Consider the following 20,885-nt stretch of genomic DNA (forward strand, 5'->3'; position numbering starts at 1 on the left):
GTTAACTTGGAGGCTTTTGAAAAAGTTATGAATGAGCAGAATTTGGTTCAAAATTTGCCTTTGATTTGCATGTGAACAACAGATATGCAAAATGTCAATACACAAGATAATGAAGGAGCTGCTAAATCCAGTTCAGAAAAAAAATACTCTTATCTTCTTAGAAGATACTTATAAACTATGACCTAGAGCTTATCATAGGTACAATTCTGTTCATCTAAAGGGAACTTGCTCTCAATATTTTAATAAGCTTTTCTCTACTGTTAATGGTTTGTGTACCTTCTACTTGAATGAATGTAAAACACTCTGCAACCCATATCTACCTTAGTAAACCATCCCCTTTGAAGTACCAGTTTGTGACATTCTAGACTGTTGATCTCAGTTTAACTTCACTGCAAATTTTGCAACTTAGGCACAAAAGGAAAGGCTACATCAAGAGACCTAAACCCAAATTTCACATGACTTAAGATTAAAGTAAATACACACATAAAAACTCTACAAAATGGGAGGGTGAAGAAAATGAAAACAGTTGCAAAGGGTATTTATTGAGAAATAGTAAAGATGTACATATTTTTACAAGCTTTTAATATTAATTTACATTTCTTTAAATTATGTAGGCCCCAATAATCTATACTTTACTAATACATAACAGAAACCCTTGACTTCAACTGTGAGATTTCCATAATGCTACCATAGTAGGGAGTCAAAATGCAACTTTGGCTCATGATGCTTAAGTTTGGTTTGAAAAGAAATACTAAATGCCATATTCACTGAGAATATAGGCTCGTCATAAATGTGCTGTACGAAGACAACTTCATAGTGGAACATGCGACTGACACTATTTTTAATCTCAGCTCACCGGAGATGAAGGAAAAAAAAATTAGAGACAGTTATCTATATTTTGTGCATAAACTGTATGATTCTAAGATGTTATTTTTGCCTCTGAATTTGATCTATAATTTTTTTTAGGGAGTAGAGAGTCTTAATCACAATATTACAGCCAGGCTACCTATATTGTTATTGAAATTACATGGTCTTGATAGTTTTATCATTCAACACAAGGTAGTTATCTTTCCTAGTAAGATATCAAAGTTTGTATATGGAGTAGACAAAAACCCAAACTGACGTACAATAAGGCACACCATTCTACATGGAAATAGAACATGGGGACTACCAAATGGCTAATTTGTTTGTTTGTTTGTTGATTTATTTTATGTTTTTTTCTTTTTTTTTTTTTCCTGTCCAGAAAGAAAGCAGATTTTCTCTCCCTAAGATGGGGCAGGAGAGTTCTAGTTTGAGCATGCCCCAAATCACAGGCTGCCCTTGAGGATGGCTTGTTGACCTGCACCACTGTTGTGCTGGAAAAACTGTTCTCCGTTAATCCTGCATTTAGGTGTCATGGTGGCAGCCTTTTCTGAATTCATAATTGGAAAAAAAGATGTGTGTGAGAAATAGCACTTCAGAGGCCATGCCCCTTCCAGAGGTTTCTTTCTGCACCTGCAGGTTTAGCAGTATAAGAAGCCTTGCTTGTTTGTTATGGAGCAGAATTAAATTTTTGATATAATGCCACAGTTGTATTATTTAAAGAAATGGGCTATACAGCAAAAATAATTTTGTTTTATCCACAGTAATGAATATTTAAGGTTTTAGTGTACAAAATAAACACTGAGAATAGACACAACTCTTCCATTTTTAAACTGCTATTTTCAAGCCAAAGCAGAAGATTTATCTTTATTTATTATTAAAAGTCTTTCAACCATATTTTTCCTGCCATGGTACTTGGGGGCAGAAGTAGCCAAAACCCACAAAATTTAAGAATAAGTTTTATGAAATCACAATCTTATGCACAATTAGGATCTGATGATATTTCTGCCCATCGTAAATGTGGCCTTCACATTCACTAAAGAAATGCAGGCTGACTACCTGGAGATATAAACTACTTCCATAATGAATGTTGTGATCTGTGAGCAAAGCGTTGACCTTAACTTGATCTACAGAAGCCTCAGTTGATGAACTGTCATGAACCAGCCTCTGGTTAGGAGCACTGATGAACAGCTGGATTCCACAATCCATATTACACTGCAGGTGCAGACACCAATAGAATACTTGAGACCTCCAAGTCTTAAATTTCCACAAGGGAAACCATGTCACAGAAAATGATAGGAGAACCTGTATCGTGTTCCCAACACGTGCTACACACCAAGAAGAAGAAGAAGAAGAAAAAGAAAAAACACCCAAAACCATGCAAACACAAAGATGACAGGTTCTCCCTGCAATAAATGCAACCCATTGTTCAGTAACAGTACAGGCGAAAACCAACATGCGCAAGTCTGCAATGGAGAGAGACTCAGTTGATGGGTTCAGTGAAATACCAGTGCATTTTCCTGTTGTAATTTGCTAATGCTGTCAAGGTCTGGCTCACTTGCTAATCTAATTTATGATGATATTCTAGATAAAATATTCACAGACTCACTTCTTTCCTTGAGCCATCTGGGTCACCTGCCTTCCCTTACTGATGACATTTCATTTTTGCAATGGCATTGAGAATTAACATCCTTAGTTATATTTTAAGCCATGTTCACTCAACTTAAATTTTAACCTATGTCCTTGGCATATACTAAAAAGGGTAAGGAGATAATTCCTAAAGATATGCATGACAATATATTCCTTGTAAGCAACTTACACACATCAAAAAGTCTCAAATTCAAAACTGTGCAAATTGTCACGAATATGGCTCTTAGTTTTCTTGGGTAGAACTGTAGAAAGGGTACTGAGAATTCAACAAACATATTTCTTTCTAAGTAAATGTCCCACAGTCTTTCTCAAACCTGCTAATGATTGGGTGTACAAATAGTTGCCTCATACAATCACTGGAATTATTAAGAACCCAAATAAAACACAAGCTTTCTCTTATTATTCTTGTTGGTTTCTTATTGCCACATATACTTGGTTTCTTGTTGATGTAGTGTTAAAACATTGATAGCTTGAATTTTAAATTTGGTCATGTGAAGAATTATCACAAAGTGTTTTTTTTGTTGTTTTTTTTTCTTTTTTGGTTTTTGTTTTTTGGTTTTCATTATCTACAGAGATTTTTAACCAAAGTTACATTGTAACACACAAACGCTGTCTTGTCTTTAAGGCACGACACATCAGTATGAACATTCTGTTTGCCAAACTTAAAAAAAAAAAAAAAGACAATATTATATTCCCGTTTCCCTCCCTCGATCCTCCCCAACAAATGAAAGAAAAATTGCATCCACTTTCAAAGTCAGCGGCTAATAAAGTCACAGTAAATTATTTTCATCAGTAATTTACACAAATTACAGGTCTAGATAGGACTGTCCTTATACAGTCTTGAGTGCATTCCAATTCAGATTTTCTGGGCTAAGTAGGCTAAAGTCAGATTCAAACCTCAGGGCTGAGAAGAGATCCCATTTTGAGGAATGTTGGTGACCACCTTGTCAGACGGAGCATAGGTGTTGCTGCCCGGGAGGGTGAGGGGTCTTTGCTAAAGCTGTGAATTCCAGTTAGGACTCTTTCTCTGTGCATAGCAATCTCCACAGATTTGTTTTAGAAACCATTAAAGTGTTGTAGATGTAAGACCATAGAGTTTCCTTTCTGTAGCACTAAAGTTTAATTCCATTCAGCAATCTGAATTCTTCATTCCGGAATTTCCATTCCAAATACGATTTCATCCTTTAAGACAATTTATATGTGTAGAGCCAGAGGCATTGAATCACACACATAAAAATTCAGTGTACTTGAAATGTAAAAAAAAAAAAAATAACAACAACAACAACAAAAAAAGACAAAACAAAACAAAAAACAAAACGGATCTCCAGCTAGAGAACACAGTTACAAATATTCTAATTCCAGTGCTTGATGTAGAGCCAAGAGGTCCGAGTGACTTGATATCCTCCAGAAGGGCATGTTGTGCTGTGTGGGCAAGAGAAGGAGGGATGGGAGAGAGAGAGAGGCAGGAGTGAAGAACAGAGAGATCATAGCCATTGTTTCAAGGAAGCAGCTGCACACAAGGATGTGCAGTCCACCCAGGTTTAAGGCAGGGAGTTTAATGGAGGGATGATCATATTTGAAGGTTTGGCAGAACCAAGGTGGCATTGTCAAAGTAACAGAGAAATAGATCTGAACTGGATTTTAAAAAAATTTTTTTTAGTTGTAGATGGACAAAATATCTTTATTTGTATTTGTTTATTTTTATGTGGTGCTGAGGATCTAACCCAGGGCCTCATGCATGCAAGGCAAGTGCTCTACCACTGAATTTTAATGATAAAAGCTGAATTTTAAGGATAAAAGAAGAAAATATTGAAATTTTACATAGTTTAATATTTGCAAAGTAGCATTACCAACCTCAGCATCTGGAAAAACAAGCATCAAACTTCTACTTGGCTGACGGAAAGCAAGCTCTGATAGGGACCTCACTCCTAAAGGTCCATCTCTCAGCTAACAAACTAAGATAACTACAAACTTCCTAAGCCCTTTTGTGTATTTGAGAGAAAAACAGTGAATTCCTTTCCATGTTTAAAAAAAGAGAAAGTGCACTTCAGCAACTGACAAGACGAAAGTATTATAATGTAAATTTGGGCTGAGGACACATCCAGAATATAGATGTAAGGAATATATTCATGTACACAATGGAAACACATATGTACATATATATGGAAAAGGTATTTTATAAATAAATTAAGCATCATAATACTTATTACTGTTATATTAAATTCTTTTCTGCTCCATATTTTGGCCACTAACCACATGTGGCTATTAAGCACTTGGTTAGTACAGTTTAAAATGCATACTAAATCGCAAAAACTTAGAATAAGGAAAAGAAGAAAAAATACCACATCAATCAGTGATTTTTATATAGATTGGGTATTTATGATAATGTTTGGCATATGTTGGGTTAATTAAAATGTATTATTAAAATTAACTCTAGCTGTCTCTTTTTACTTGTATTTAACAAGGTTTCTAGAAAATTTGAAAATTGCATTTATTTCTCACATTATATACTTGTATAGGAGAGTGCAAGTACATTCCTGCACTTTGAGATTTCTTCTTAAATTTCTCAAAGTATGTTTTATGTCAAATCAGAGCACAGAAATTCACCTGGAAGTAACATTTTTAAAAATTCAGCTCAGATCTATTTGTAATAACAAAACAGTATTTAATATTTCTGCACATGCGATTACTGCTACATCCAAAGAAAAGCATGCATTTTGGGTACCAGAGAAACCAACCACCTGTGTTCCAAAGTAGAATTTTAAGCCTTCACCATCACCAAAACTGCACCTACATAAACAACCATTCGAAACAGCATTCTATTGGATATTCTTATCCATTTGGAGTCACACTTTTTCTCCTGAAATTTCAGGTATAAAACAGAAGGTATAGAAATGATTTACCAAGACTAGCCTTCTTACCAGGCATCACCAAAGGTGACTTGATAAGTTTTAACTTTCAAAGACTTATCCTGTTTTAAGTTTGGAAAAAAAAATGAATTTTATTAGTTCTGACCTAGAAAGACGTGGATTTCACACAGGCTAAAAATTATGTACACATTTTTTGGGGTGGTCCAACCACTGCCTGCTTTTTGTTGTGCTTAATTATGGTGCCAATATGAAAAATCAAAACAACATTAACTCAGGACAAGGACAAACTCCAGGAGACATTTCAATTGTGTGTGACTGGGAGCATTTCAAGTAGTATTCAACAATGTAGGCTGTGTTACTTAAGGCTGTAACCCTGACCTCGTGCAGAATGTCCTTGGAGCTTGTGTGCTGACTTGCTAATTAAAACCTAGGTGCGCTACAGGACCAGAGTCTGCACCAGCTCCCTTCCTGGGACAGAAAAGCATGGGGGATTTCAAGTATCGCTGCCAACACTGTCCCCAAACTTTTCAAATCAAGTGGAAGTGCTTTCTCTTTCTTCGTGTTCCTTGATTTGAACTGACAAGCAACATAGATCATTTCCTCTCCCTTTCTGTTACAGCCATAAACTCTTATATAAAACTGTTTATGCTGTCTTTTTGGAAAAAAAAAATTAGGAAACAGAACTCAGGTAAACCTTCCATCTAATAAGGATTTATTAGATGACATTTTAAATCACCTCAGGATAATAAGATTTTTCTATGTAAAACAAACATTAAAAGATGATATGTTGCTGCTTAAAAATACAAATTATTTTGTGTTTTCTGTAAATTCTATCACTTTTATCTTGGCTACATAATGTTTTGCTATCATTCAGTGAAGGAAGCAATAGACCTCAGTGTTATACTGACTGACAGAATGGTGAGGGGGGCAATCCTGGTATCATTCCCCTTTTGATGTCCAACCAGCCACCTAATGTTTTTTTAATTGTCTTCATTTTCCTCTTCAGAAATATGGGCAGATAAACAGCTAAATTAAATAATTAGGGCCTATGAGATCTTCTGAATATGTACAAAGCCTGCTGCTTGGCTTCAATCAGGTACCAATGGCTCATCCAAACGGATGAGTATCTTCTGGAAGATGTGAGACAAGTTGGCACAAAAGAACAGAGTAACACATGCCGTTTCCAATAGAGCTTATTAAAGTCTCTTACAACCATTTTTTTCTTCTGCTATTAAATCTACCCCCAGCATTTATCATCATGGGGCAACACTTTTTTCTAGGTGATCTCAAGGACTCTATTGCACAAAGCACTCTAATCATTTTTCTATGAGCTGATTAAACTTATTTATCTTGTTGAGTTTCATGAGCTTAAAAACAGTTTCCCCCCCGCCCCCGCATCTTCCTTAAGAACTATGGGGTCATATGTTTCTGTGTGCATGGTATGTGTTTGTGTACCATATATCTACATATATGCACACACAAATCTGTAATTATTATACATTAATTTATAGCCACACAAACAAATATAAATTTTCCTACATTTCCTATCAAATTTCAGGCAAAAAATGCTAGACTCCAAATGGGTTTTTTTTGAAAGTAAGTATTGACTCTCTCATGCTCTTATCGCTTGCATCTGTATATTTAAATCAATTGTCAAGCTGCCACTGGGCCAAACTACAGGAATGCAAACAAAAAGGCTTGCATTAGAAGTACCACACCAACATTGTTTGAGACAGGTTACCTTTTTTGCTGCCTGTTCTTCTTCTACACCATCCCCAATTACAACATATACTACTTTTCTGCCAAACCTTTGCATTATTCGTTCAAAGCAACTTTCTTTTCCTGGAAGATAAATAAGATAAAGTTCAGAGTGAAGTTACCTGGTTAGCGGCATGTTCCTCATCTCGGCCATCTCCAATCACAACATAAGTTATGTTAGTGCCAAATCTGGACACTATACGCTCAAAACAGCTTTCCTTGCCTGAAAAACAATGCACTGTTTATTCTTCCAGCCATTGCATTCAGTAACCTAAAGATGCATAAAGTATTGAGTTAATATCTCTTTGACATGACATGAGCTAGCTCACAACCTCTGGGTTGATGAAATTAACACACGTGTGTGAATAACATAACTCTTAGGAGAGATTACTAAACAAATGCATTTTATGGTTCAAGTAAGCCAGTAGGGTTGAGTGTTTGACCTAGAGAAATTGTTAGTATGTTTTATTCCACTGAAAGTGTATTAAAACAACTTTAATTCCATAAACATTGTCTAATCATTTCAAGTAAGCATAGACAGTCAACTGAATATATTATTATGGGAAACAAGTTTCACTTTGAAGATTCAATACTAAGATGTGGATTTACTCTGATACACCTCTCCTTTTTTCAAGTGAGTAGGATCTAATATGTTCATTAATTATACTACGGATGCTGTCCAACTGGGCCACAGCCTGATGACACTAGCATCCTCTGATTATACTTACAAAAATACATCATGGAATCCCTGCATGTTCTTTGCTTTTATGATACTGGCATTATTTTCTGAATTTTATTCCTAGAATGTCCATATGGCCATGGCTATTTTCATCTTTTTTCTTAATATGATAGTGCAGAACTCCAAAAACTGCTAGCTTCAAGGGAAAAATTAAAATGATTTTTTAGACTAAATATAAGGAATAACTTAGCCAATAAAAAGGAATCTGGTCCTTAACTAAAATGTATACTCTGGTATAAAATTATTTAAGTTGTCAAAAAGCAAAATCATATTCTCTATATGAATCTTGCTAGCATACATACATACATTTATATGAAAAGAATGCATGGGGTTGGGACCTGGACTCTGAATTGTGGTGCTATGACAATGTAGCATTTGCTTTCTGAAAGCTTGGCTCACTTGCACTGTCCTCCGGAAACAGCTGCAACTGGGGGCTCCTTGTGCCAGCGCCAATATCAGCCCTCCAAAAGGCCCAGGGAAGGCTATTTTTGGTGGGGGATTTTAGGATTTTAAACTTCTCTTGTCAAGGTGCCAAAGCCCAAGTCTGTTGACCTTCAGGGCACATTACACAACCTATTTATTTTCCCAGGCATTTCCTTGACAGACAGTGGAATACATGTGCTGTTTTAACTCTTGTAAGATGGACTTGATGAAGTTTTTGAACATACATTAGAAGTCTGACTCTAAGCAGAATACCCTTGAAGTCAAATGTGGCTCTACCTACAGATATAAACTAAATAAACAAGTTGTAGTCCTTTGGCTGCTACTGCGCAATTTTGGAAATGTGGATTCTGGCCAATGATGTATTAACAATATTCCAATTATGTTTTCTGATTCATGAAATCTTCATTTCTTTCTGGATTTTTTTTATTTTGGATCCTAGTTTAATCTATGTGAGACTCTCCTGTAATGACAAAATCACTTTTTTATTTTAGATCTAGATTCCTGCACATGCAAGGAGGCAATAGTATATCCCATACCAATTAGACAATTAAATATTATGGATGGCAAGATTATATATTATTTAGATAGCATGTTCTGTAATACTCTATGAAATATATGGAATGAATCAGAACTACTGAGATCCTGAATTCACCATCCAAAAATGCTCATAAAATTTTCACGTGTGTAATGAGTTGTATGCAGGTATCTTGTTATGAGAACTTTGTCCATTTTGCTTGATGTTCTAAAATTAAAATTGATGGAAAGGAAACCATGCAGAGACATTCATTAAGAACTACCCTCCAAATACAGATGTGAGCACATTCCATATAGAATTTTAAAGAATTTCCTTACCTATTTTAGTTGCACTGTAAATATTCTCAATGGGGAAAGCACCTCCTAAGCTATAGAGCAGGACCTTTGCAAGTGCTGGGATCAGCTGGGTCGTCGTTACCAAGACATTTACACAATTACTCCTGAAATAAGGAGGAAATATTTGTATATGTATCTGTTTTCTAACACTAAATAACTTCTGATAGCACAGATTTAAAATTGTTATTGTGGTCTCTAAATTCTATAGTAAATGGTCCTTTTTGATAGTCAACGGTCCTTGTCTATTACCAGACAATCCCCAAATAATGACAGACTATTAAAAATCATGCACAACCATCACTAAACTGTGATACTTAAGTTCTATATAATATTTTGTTAGAAAAAAGATGCTATTCAAGGTCATATATATATATAAATGCTACAGAATAAAATCAAGGTGAGATAAAACAAAACTAAGGATTTTCAACTTTATAGATACAGTTTTGAAATGAAGTATCTATTTATCTATGAAATATTTGGAGTTATATCACCTTGTTTTTAACTACAAACACTGTATGAGTTTGTGTATGTGTTTATAAGACAGAATTTGTAAAAAAAAAAAAAGACAAATATAAGGAAGAATATAAAAAGTAAAGCTTCAATTAGTAATTAGTCACCATCAATAACCACTTTCTCTGTTTTTTGAATTTATTTTCATTGTTTCTGTTTGTATATATATTTTCTCATTCAGATCATACTATATATGCAAATTGTTACTTTCTTTCCTTCCTTTCTTTCCTAAGCCTATCAACTTATTCCGTACCCCCCATTTTCCAACAAAACAAAATAGGTGGGTGTACTATATATTTTTTTTCATTTTTTTAACTTTAAAAATTTTTTTTACCATATATTTTTGAAGTCCAGTTTTGATGTTTACCATGGCTTTCAATTTTTCAATGTTATAAGTAATGCTTATTAACTTTCTTCTACACCTTGTATTATTTCTTCCAGTTGATAGTCATAGAAGAATAAGGGTCAGAGGGTAAATTCAAAAAAAGCACATGTTTTTTTTCTGATATTCCTGACATTTTGTGAAGACTACAATAAGATAATATATGTAGATAGCTTAGAAAATTTCATCGTATTTGACTATTCAACATGTTTTGATTTCTTCTCCATCCCTTCTTTTTTATGCCTGTATTTTTTAAAATAACATATGAATATATTATACAAACTATATACATACATATATGTATATGTGTGTGTGTATATATATAAACCTATACGATAATGAAACAATCTGTTTTTAACTCTCTAGAAGACATCTTTTAGAAATAATAAAAGCTTTTAATATCCTCCTCAGAGAAATGCACATTCCACTACCCATGGCAGTTTCACGGGTTCAGGAGCCTCATGTCCCTGCCGCACTGAGTTTTGGTCCTCTTGTCACCAGTTACAGAAAGTAACAGGCAGCAAGTCCCATTTTTAAGCAGCTTCAGTTGTTTGACACTTCTTCCTTACATTGTATTACACTATCCTGTCCTAGGATCCCACTCATTCCAACTCTTTATAGACATAGAGAATAGTCTGATTGATCTTCCACCTAACACCTTGAACTGTTGAAATAGACCGCTGTGTTCCGTAACGTGACTGTTCTTCCCACGAGCTCTCTGGTTGCTCCAACGGTTGTCTTCATGTGTTTCCTGCTGCTCTGCTCCCTGCTACCCCCAACTGCCACCACCATTTAGACTTTCTGTTCACAGTGCAGTTCTTGATCATTTCACAGGGTCAGAAGCCACGTGCCAGGCTTGACACATACCCATTTACTTTCAAGTTCTCAATACCGGATTCTCATTTTACTCTGCCAAGATTTTTATGTATCTTCAATCAGTCCAAATAATATCTCTTTCTGTATATGTTGTGTTACCCACAAGTTTGCTAAGCTTGCTTTTTTTTTTTTACCTATTCATTAAAGTTAGAATTAAAACTATAGAATAGGAAAGTACAAAGATTAATCCCACCCACCAACGATCACTTTCCAGGTTCATATTACCTTACAAATTAACATTTATGGCAAATAGCTCTTCAACAACTTACAAAACTATTTAAATTTACTATCTACTTAACAAGTCAGTATGTCACTGGTAACTTCAAGCAACACAGAGATTAGAATTTTTTCAAGAGCTTTCTCTTGCTTTTTCTAGTGTATTGAAGTTATGAATGTTATCTATTATGGTCTAAAAGTCCTAACACAAGTTTTTTTTTTTTTTAAATAAAGAGTACTGTCTTGTTTTTGCCATTATCCTTTGTACTCTGTCACCAAAAGAGTGCTCTCATTTTTATTATAAATCATGTGACCTTTCTATATAGTTATCAGTGGTTCTGAGGAGACAAGAGGAAAGATGTAATCTCCTGGTTATTCTGAGAAGAAAAAGCGGCTGTCCCTCAATGCCAACACACACACACACACACACACACGAGAGAAATCACTGGCTTCAGTGAACTAATTCCTCTGAACTCCAAATTAGCCTAAAAATTAATTTTTTAAATCTATGTTGTGCTATTAGACCTCAGTTTCCCATATAATTAAAATAGAAAGGGCATTGATCCCACTTACCTAGTACTAATAATTGATAAAGACTTTAGTGCATTTGTTAGCCAGGAATCTGTCAGGCCTTCAATTTCTGCCCTTAACTGCAGCCACGCATCCCTCTTGGCAGGGCCAAGGAGTCCTGCAATATCAAAAAGCAAGACAGAGTCAGGAGCTGAATATATCCATAAAAATATAAGTTTGGTGTCCCTTCTCTCTGTCATTGATAATTTTTATTTCAATTTATATCAAAATGGAAAGACAGACATATCAATATTGATCTTCATTTCAGAACTGATTATTCACTCACTCATTCATTCAATAAATATCTACTAGACAACATCTAGGGGTCAGGCACTAAACTAAACAATGGGGACAGAACAGTGCAAAAGTGACCCCCAGTTTCTGCCATGTCTGGGCATCTGCCACCAGAAGATCTTTGCAGCCCTCAGGCATGGGTCCCACTCCAAGAGGCTAGAACCCATTGGGTCTGGAGGAGTGGAGGGTTCCAACAGCCTTGGGTGACAAACCTCAAATATTATGGTTGCCTAAAGAGTTTAGCTTCTCAATAATCACAATCATTTCCACTGTGAAATAGAAATAGTGGCATTATCATGCATAGCAATTAGAATTTTTCTAAAAGTAGTGCTAGCACTATTATATATATATTTAATTAAATATAATATTTATATTATATATATAATATTTAATTAAATATATATATTTAATTAAAACCTGTGTTTGCAATCCTGAAATATATGGCACTTTATACATAATGGTTCAAAATTACATTGATGTTATGATAAGAAGTAGGCATGCTAATTTTTATTTTTTCAAAAGATGCAGCCTTTGTTTCATGATAAAACAAAATTATATAAAATCCAGACAAAAGGGAGGTTTCTGATTTAAATTGTATTTCAGAATCCTGGGAGCTCAAACACAGGTGGATGATTTTTAAAGTAAAATTTAACTTTCAAGCAAGTCTCACTTGTCCTCACTGTAATAAAGAAATACTGATGTATGACAGAAAAATGGACTTTAATGTGGCTGCTTAAACTTTCTTAAGACAAAAGATTATTTCTTTGCAGTCTTGTTGATTTTAAAATAATTCTAATAATACCCTGAAAGGGATATTATTTGACTTTCCTTAAGAAGTCAGAAAATAGTTATCATTCAGGTATGTCATTCTTTCCTTATTTTCTTTATTTTTTATTTCCTTTTATTTACCATTTTTAAAAAGTTTTCATGTTTTAGTAACTTATGTTTTTATTAGAGCTTCATAGTTTTATATAATAATTGGATTCATTCCAGCAAACTCACACATGCATAGAATTCGATTTCAGATCCTCTCTCTTTCCCCTTCTATCGCCCCGCTCCAGAACTTCATCTTTATGCATAGGTGAAAAGAACCAATCAAATATAAATAAATAGACTAGCGAGAGGAAGTCTAGTAGAGGAAGGAGAATGATATATTTTCTTTAAAAATAAGCATAATACCTACAATTGATTTTAACTGGATATTCCATTTATTTGATTTTACAAAAGTGTCTTGTGACCTGGGCACAGTGGCAAACACCTGAAATACCAGCAGCTCGGGAGGCTGAAGCAGGAGGATCACGAGTTCAAAGCCAGCTTCAGCAATTTAGTGAAGGCCTAAGTAACTCAGTGAGGCCTGTCTCTAAATAAAATATATTACAAAAAAGGCTGGGGATGTGGCTCAGTGGTTCAGTGCCCCTGGGCTCAATACACATACACACACACACACACACACTACACACACACACACACACACACACACAGTCTTGTGAAGAGCATTGGAGTGAATTGGGAAACAGGAATTACAACCTAGAACTCTGGGTCAGGTAGGACTCTGCAGAGTCTTCAGGGTCCAATTTCCTATTTGAAAATGAAGGTCTCCACTGGTTAACATTAAAATTATCCATGGTTCTACATTTTTTGTTCTCCTATAGTTCTGAGTACTCACTGAGCATCTATAATGAGCTTTAGTACTGGACAGATACAAGGTGAAACAAAACACAGCCCCGCCCTCAGGATGTGTATGCATGGATGTGAGATGCATATTATACATGGAATTTCATTTACTACACTGTATTCTATGACACATATGAATATACACAGGTGTAGTATGTATGCATATATTTAGTTGCATCATTCCCTTTTGAATTTTGGATTATGATCTTCAAATATCATTTCTTTTATAAGAAAAGAGAAACAAATACCCTGTGAGAAGAATTTTATGTGATCTCATAACTAATACTAAGAATTTTGTTGACCTAAAATTAATGTCAATAATGCAGAACACACAGGTTTATTACATAAAGAAACATATGTGGATCTTAGTTTTGATATGATTCCAAGACATAAGGATGAGGGCGTTGGGGATATAGCTTAGTTGGTAGAGTGCTTGCCTTGCTTGCACAAGGCCCTCAATCCCCAGCACCACCAAAAAAAAAAAAAAAAAAAAAGACATATGGATGAATATAATATGGTTTAGATATTAACTATAGAGTATTTAAACTTTAAAAAATCATGATAATCTAAGTTAACACTATACCGTATGTGGGAAAGAGATACTATCAGATAATGTGATTTTTTCGAAAGGAAAAAATAGACTTGTTGAACATTTTTTAAATGATACGACTCTTTATATTTGTTCTAACTTAAATACCCTGCTGCAAATCTTGTCCAAACATCTGAGTACACAGAAACTAAAAATTCAGGATGAAAGTTATTCAACATGAACTTCTGCAGCTCTATTTTACAGTATCACCATCTCTACCATAGACTGCGGCTGAATCTACCTATTCCCATGGTGCTCTTATTAGATGAAATAAGACACACATACCTCCAACATTGTTCTTGTAGGTGTTATATAATTCTTTCACTCTTCTGTAACGAAAAGCCAACTTCCTCATCCAGTCCACTCCTCCTCTTACACCTGTTGGCAAACAAAGGTTTGCACTACTTGCAGCTGCATGGAAGCCATCAGTTGCAAAACTGTAGGTACTGCAACACCCAAAATACATTAAAAAGAAATAAAAGAAATAATTACATGTGCAAAACTCCATAGCCGAATTTCTGTAGGAAACAGCATACTGAAAGGCACGGCTTACCTTAAGTCTTGTCCATTATCATCAGAGGAAACATCATCTATATGAACTTGATCACATTCCTGTTAAAAACATGAGAGATGTTATTTGTTTTCACATGACACTTGTCACCATGTGACACAAAGGTGTCCATTATTCCTTGTGATTAGCCTATGGCCAGAAGATGGCAGCATTTGCCCATCCATCCCACCAATCCTATGCTTATTCTTTTTTGCTGGGAAATGTACCTTTTCTACTCTGTAAAATTGAAATCCAGAGGCATAACATAAGAAGGGTTCTGAAAACATGTAGCATAAGGGGTTTTGTAGAGCAATTTACAAAATAAGTTTAATCTTCAAATCATCAATTAGGAATGAAGATTTATCACCCTACTTGTGCTATAAACTCCAAGGAAAATTAATTCAGGTTAGTATATCCACATAATATTGACCTGACTTGAAGTTAGCATATACTCAGAAAAAGTAGGTGTTGGGATTTGATTCCTCTTTGCTAAGAGTCTTGTAATATCTTCAAATAATCAGAAAAGGAACAGTGAAATATTATATGATCTGAAGGTGAAATGTGGATAAGGAATTTAAAATACTAAACTCTGAGAAGAATAAATCAAGAATTAATAATAATATATTATACCTTACAATAAGTAAATAACCCCAGACTAGATAGGGATTAGCCTTTGGGGCCTCTTTTATCTTCCCCAAATTAATTAATCATATTCACAGATTCTGACTCTATGCATAATATTTTACCATTCAAAATCAATCTCTCTCTCTCTCTCTCTCTCTCTCTCTCTCTCTCTCTCTCTCTCTCTCTCATTACATTTCAAAATAGGCCATACTAAGCAAAGGCTTTATAGGTGTTATTCAAATTTATTATGGGATAGGAAGTATCTGTAGTCAAATACTTAATGTCCAGTCTCTAGCTGTCTACATAGCACATATCATCCTGTTTCATTGACTTGGGTTTCTTTTAAACTATAAAACTCAGTGACAGGGCCTAACAATACAATTTTGTTATGGAAATTGAAATTCTATATGCTAATTTTAAAAGTTCAAAAGGTTTACATAAATTATGGGGTTATATTATTTTAAATTAATTTTTTTGGTCCTGGAGATTGAACCCAGGTACACTCTACCACGGAGCTATATCCATGCCCATCACCCTGTTCCCCCCGCCCCCCTTTTTTTTCCAGTTTGGAGACAGGATCTCCATGAATTGTCCAGGCTGCATCAGCCTACCCACTATCTGGGATTGCAAGCATGTGCTGTGCCACTGTGCCTGGTTAATAATTTTCTTAAAAATCTCTCTCTACATTCATAGGGAAGGGCTCAGAAAACCTCCCTGAGCATGGTCGTTCACTCAACAGAATATAATCTCATTTCAGGCATAAACAGGAAGAAAATAATCACTTAAGAATTTTTCTTATAACAAATGGCCAAAGTCTAGACAAATGATAATTCTTATTGGATTTCTGCAATCATTTAAATTTTTTCATACAAAGTACGATGATATAAAAGAGTAATATTCTAAATGATGTAGACCTTAAGGAGACAATTACATCAAGAGTGGAGGGAAGGTGGTGGGAGGGCAGAGGCTGCCTAAGCTGTGTTCAAATAGACATTTTAACAGGCATTTTGAACAGGCATTTTGAAACACCCTATTTCAAAAGAGTGCAGATCAAACAATAACTAAGCAGCATTATGCTTCCAGAAAAGTCTAGGTCAGAGTCTAGGTAGAGATCCTACCAGTTATCATGAAAGATGGAAATAAAGTTCTCCCAAAACGTGGGCACACCAGAGTACTTCTAGAAGATGGAATTATTTCTTGTTCAGGGATGGCGATGTTCTTAGCAAGTATGTTGATTAAGCTGAACCACTATCAAACGGTATCATATAATGTTGCCCACTCCACTAGGTTCCGAAATCTTTCTTTGTGTAAATGATTTCCCTATCTTTCTTTTGTAATAAACTAATAATATCCCAGGAGAAACATATCCTTGTGAATTATTCTGGGTAATCAGAAGTTATTTCTATATTGAATACCCTCTCATCTAATTTTTAGAGAAATTCCTCTGACATTTCGGGGATTAACTCACATGAATAATATGTACATAGGTTTCCTCAAAATTTATTTTTTACTCCTGAGGACAACAGTATATCAAACTTATTGGACCACGTACTCTATATTTGAAGTTATGTCTGAGGTTTTTCCAAATCTAACTTCTTTTTAAATTTATGCCTAGTTAACTGTGTCTGTTGACTCTGGACTGTTGCCTGAGGATTACAGTCCAGTGAAAGAAACTTGAACTTCAATTACATTTTTAGGAAAAACTAAATAACGGTTCTTCAATTAGTTTTCATTCTGAGGAACTATGTAAGAATCCTTTTGGCCCAAACCTGACATATTTAAAAACATTATCATGATTTAACAAATGTTAGTGGAAGACCTTAACCTTTTGATTTAACTCTAGTGTTAATCTTAAATGTTTTGTCTTCTAAGGTAACCACAGAGTTGTCACTACTATTTTCTAGTTAAAATCCACAGCCATTTTCTCTCACTTTTGTGATCCCAAACTCTCTGGAGCATTCTTTTTGAGAAATTATTCTAACTTGAAGAACATTTTATTGAAACAGAATTCTCTTAGGGGGAGTGCCGTAAGCTTTGCCTTCTGTGCAGTTGGGCAGGATGTAGCAAACTACTACTAGGATTTAAATTGGTATCTTTTAAGGAATTATGAGACAAGCAGCTGCCAGTACATATGTTGCTGTACATGTTGAAGAATTTGAGTCTCAAATTAGACTTTTAGGTTAAAAAAAAAAAGGCCCCAAAAGATTAAATATACAAGAATAAAAAGCATAATAAGCTAAAGGTGGAGTTACTCTCTTGAGGGATTCCTTCCTTTGTCAGCAGAAGCAGACATAATTTAATTCTAGTTAAGAAACCTTTGCAATCTTTGGTTTTAAGATGTTTATGGAAATAAAAAATTGTGCAAAAATAATGTTGCTTTCAAAGTCAGAAGCAGACAGATTGAGAGTATGTTAACTGCACTGAAAACCCTGAAAGCTATTGTTTAAATTTCATTTCATTAGTGCTTGTTTATTTCACTTAAGTCAGTAATAAATTTTTAAGTATCCTTGGTTACTTCATCTGGATGTGCAAGAATGTATGTGCACATGCATAATGAGAGTACGATCATTTTACATACACACTTAATTTATTTTATTGATCAAGCATAATATTGTTAAATAGCTAAGTTGCAGGGTTTAAGTCAAATAGAATTTTTATCACATCCCAAAACACAACCAGAAAGAGCAGCATGAATAATAATATTTTCTCACTTACTATTTCTACGGGAGATTCTGCCAGATAGTCAAAAAATACATTTAAACATAGTGTCTTATCTTAAGTAAGAAAGTCTTAAAACACCTTAGAGGACCACTACATGTTTTTAATGTACAATATTCATTTCAAACTTGCTAAAGATATTTACAAATTCATCATGTGCTAATTTTTACCTTCTCACAACTTCAGTGTCTGGCTAAAAGTTGAGCAGTAAATTTATTTTATCTGGTTTCTAATGTGCCAATAAAAAAGCTAAAACTTCATTTATTCTAGTAAAATAAATTAAGCAAATGAGATACATGTTATAAAACTTGAATAAAACCACATACAATTTCTCACTTCTTTTTACAGTCTTGAAAGAACTAACCATCTTAGAATCTTCTTTAGAATAAGAGTCCTCCATATTAGCAACAGGAAAACTGATCTAAAAAGTTCACTGTATATAAAAAAAATTCAAGTTCCAAAAAGGTCCAAATGTGTTTCTCATTAACAGATACATGTAAAAGCATTCTGTATACTGGACAGTAATAAAGTAGCTGGATTAATTTAAATCGGATTTTAGGGAGGTGATTATTTCTTATTACCTAAAATTGGAAAACATGCCTACAAATATTGATCTTTCATATTGCCCATTAAAGAAAAAATAAAGCCTCTTTAAACAGTCATTTTATTATCCAATAAAACTACTGAGTCACTGCAGAGAGAGCAACAGTGAACAGCCATGGTATAGTAGATTTTCAGCACATACATTTGTGGGTTACACTGAGTCACTCGCTTTTAGTCTCACGTCTCAAATATAACTAAATCTGGATTTAAGACCTTGTCAATGTTAAAAACTTATTTAAGTCATTTACTGAAACTTGGCTTTTCTTTCTCACAAACTTTTTAAAATTTCAGCACAGTAGGGGAGCAGAAATACATTCTCTGTTGCCAAATCTGCTTCAAAATCTCAGGTTCAACTACTTAGCTAGCAGGTAATCCTGGACATAACTTTTATGCTGTGAATCCTACAGTTTTTTCCCTACAAAAGTAGTGTAATACAGGTATTTTTTTCAAAATCTTGTCAATTAATAAATGGAAGGTCCAATATAAAAAAAGTGTCTAAAATTAGGTGAGGTTTAGTAATAATAATCTTCTCCTTTCATAATGTGATTATAAAGACTTTCATTGTGACACCATGAGATAAAAAGTAAATTTTAACATGTCATTTTAAAATAAGAAAGAGAAATCACTATTTTAGCATAATTGTAACTGCCAAAGAAGCACTCTTGCCAACTGCCAAACTATTTAATTATTTCAGTTTCTATTGTCTGGATGCCTAATATCCCAGTTTGTTAGCCAAGATTAGAGTTAGATACTCAGAGGCTGGTTCTCTTTGCCCTTTCATTTTGTTGCTTTTATTTTCTCTGTTATTTAGACATCATGTTGCAGGCTGAGGTTGGGAAATAAAAAAATGAATTTGAGAAAAGAAAAAAAATGTATTCAAACTCATCAGATGTAATATGTAGGTAGGTCCAGCACTGTTTTTATCTAGAACAGGAGGAAATGAGGAATGATACAGTTGTCCAAAGATAGGGTTCAAAATTCAGTGATCCATGCTATTAGCATTAAGAGTGTCTGTGAACATTGTCTAGTGATGATTGCAAATAGTGTCTTAGCTGGTCACCTGAAAGGCTAGGGATGCTGAGTCTAAAGATGCCAAAGGGTTGTGGTTGAAGTATTAAAAGAACTAGGAGTACCATGTGGGGTGTCTGGTACAGGGCAGCAAAACAGACCATCTCCTGTTCGTGGAAACTTTTTTCTTAATATGCGCTAGTACATATGTGTCATTCGTGAACACAATTTTGCTTTATGATCATGCTTGTACATACAATTTTTTGTCTTGACAAGAACTTTATAGTTCTCTTAAGCTATGTGTTTATCTTTCGGTTTTCTGCATATATGAAACCATCTAAGAGTTTTGGTGTTGGAAACAACCATTCTTACCTTTTAAAATTCTTACCTCTAAATCATTAAAAAACAAATGTGTATCAGCAAGATTAAAGATCATTTCCTCCATTCGGAGTCCAAGGGTCACAGCCATGGGAGGGTCCTGAGAAGAAAATGCACACATAATGAGGTAAAATTTCAGAAAGCACAATTATTATTAAAACAATTTTAAGTGCATACTGGTGTGTGAGTGTGTGTGTGGGGGGGGATGTGAACTATGGACTTTTACTGAAGATTCAAACCGTTTCCTAGCATTGAGGGGAGAATAGAGGTGGTATTAGTATAAAAATATATAATCAGATAGTGAAGCCAGAATTTGACAGGCAGTCAGTACGGATAGGTAAATTGAGTCAGGTCACATTGAGTCAGGCCAATTTTGAGTGAGTCCCTACAAGTTGAAGACTGTCCCCTGAAGAACTGAAATGTTAATTCCTTTAGAGCCCTTGGTAAACCTGCCTGGCTCCAACCTGTTGCTAAGGTAACTTTTCCTAGGAATTGCCCCTCCCTACAGGGAGCTACATCCTGCCCTTCCCCCTTCAGCCCGCCTGTTTCCCACCTTTTGGAGCTCCACTGAGCATTCCTGGGTCTAGTCACTCTATGCAGGAAGGAGAAAGATAAGGGAAAGAGGGCAGGAGAACAAAGGAAGCCTAGGACAGATAAAAAGGGCAGACCACCTCGCTTCTAAGGATACCAGGATACCAGCT

At 34.8% G+C, this 20,885-nt stretch overlaps 1 protein-coding gene across 9 annotated transcripts in view; it reads right to left on the reverse strand.

The window, feature by feature from the left end:
• Window positions 1-521: 521 nt before the first annotated feature.
• The window catches only part of Eya4 (EYA transcriptional coactivator and phosphatase 4), a 263,432-nt gene continuing 243,068 nt past the window's right edge, over window positions 522-20,885 (reverse strand). For 6 of the 9 annotated variants that reach the window (XM_078019103.1, XM_078019097.1, XM_078019105.1 and 3 more), the window contains 7 exons: window positions 20,195-20,284; window positions 14,857-14,915; window positions 14,589-14,749; window positions 11,750-11,864; window positions 9,175-9,296; window positions 7,262-7,362; window positions 522-3,933 (listed from right to left, as the gene is read on the reverse strand). In XM_078019103.1, the coding sequence (XP_077875229.1) occupies window positions 3,853-3,933; window positions 7,262-7,362; window positions 9,175-9,296; window positions 11,750-11,864; window positions 14,589-14,749; window positions 14,857-14,915; window positions 20,195-20,284 (729 nt within the window). In that variant the 3' untranslated portion in view covers window positions 522-3,852. Of the gene's footprint in view, window positions 3,934-7,122; window positions 7,224-7,261; window positions 7,363-9,174; window positions 9,297-11,749; window positions 11,865-14,588; window positions 14,750-14,856; window positions 14,916-20,194; window positions 20,285-20,885 lie in introns of all 9 variants that reach the window. The other 3 variants (XM_078019104.1, XM_078019100.1, XM_078019102.1) reach the window with 1 other exon arrangement.

Source organism: Ictidomys tridecemlineatus, chromosome 8 (genome assembly GCF_052094955.1).
Source record: "Ictidomys tridecemlineatus isolate mIctTri1 chromosome 8, mIctTri1.hap1, whole genome shotgun sequence".
Taxonomy (NCBI): Eukaryota; Metazoa; Chordata; class Mammalia; order Rodentia; family Sciuridae; genus Ictidomys; species Ictidomys tridecemlineatus.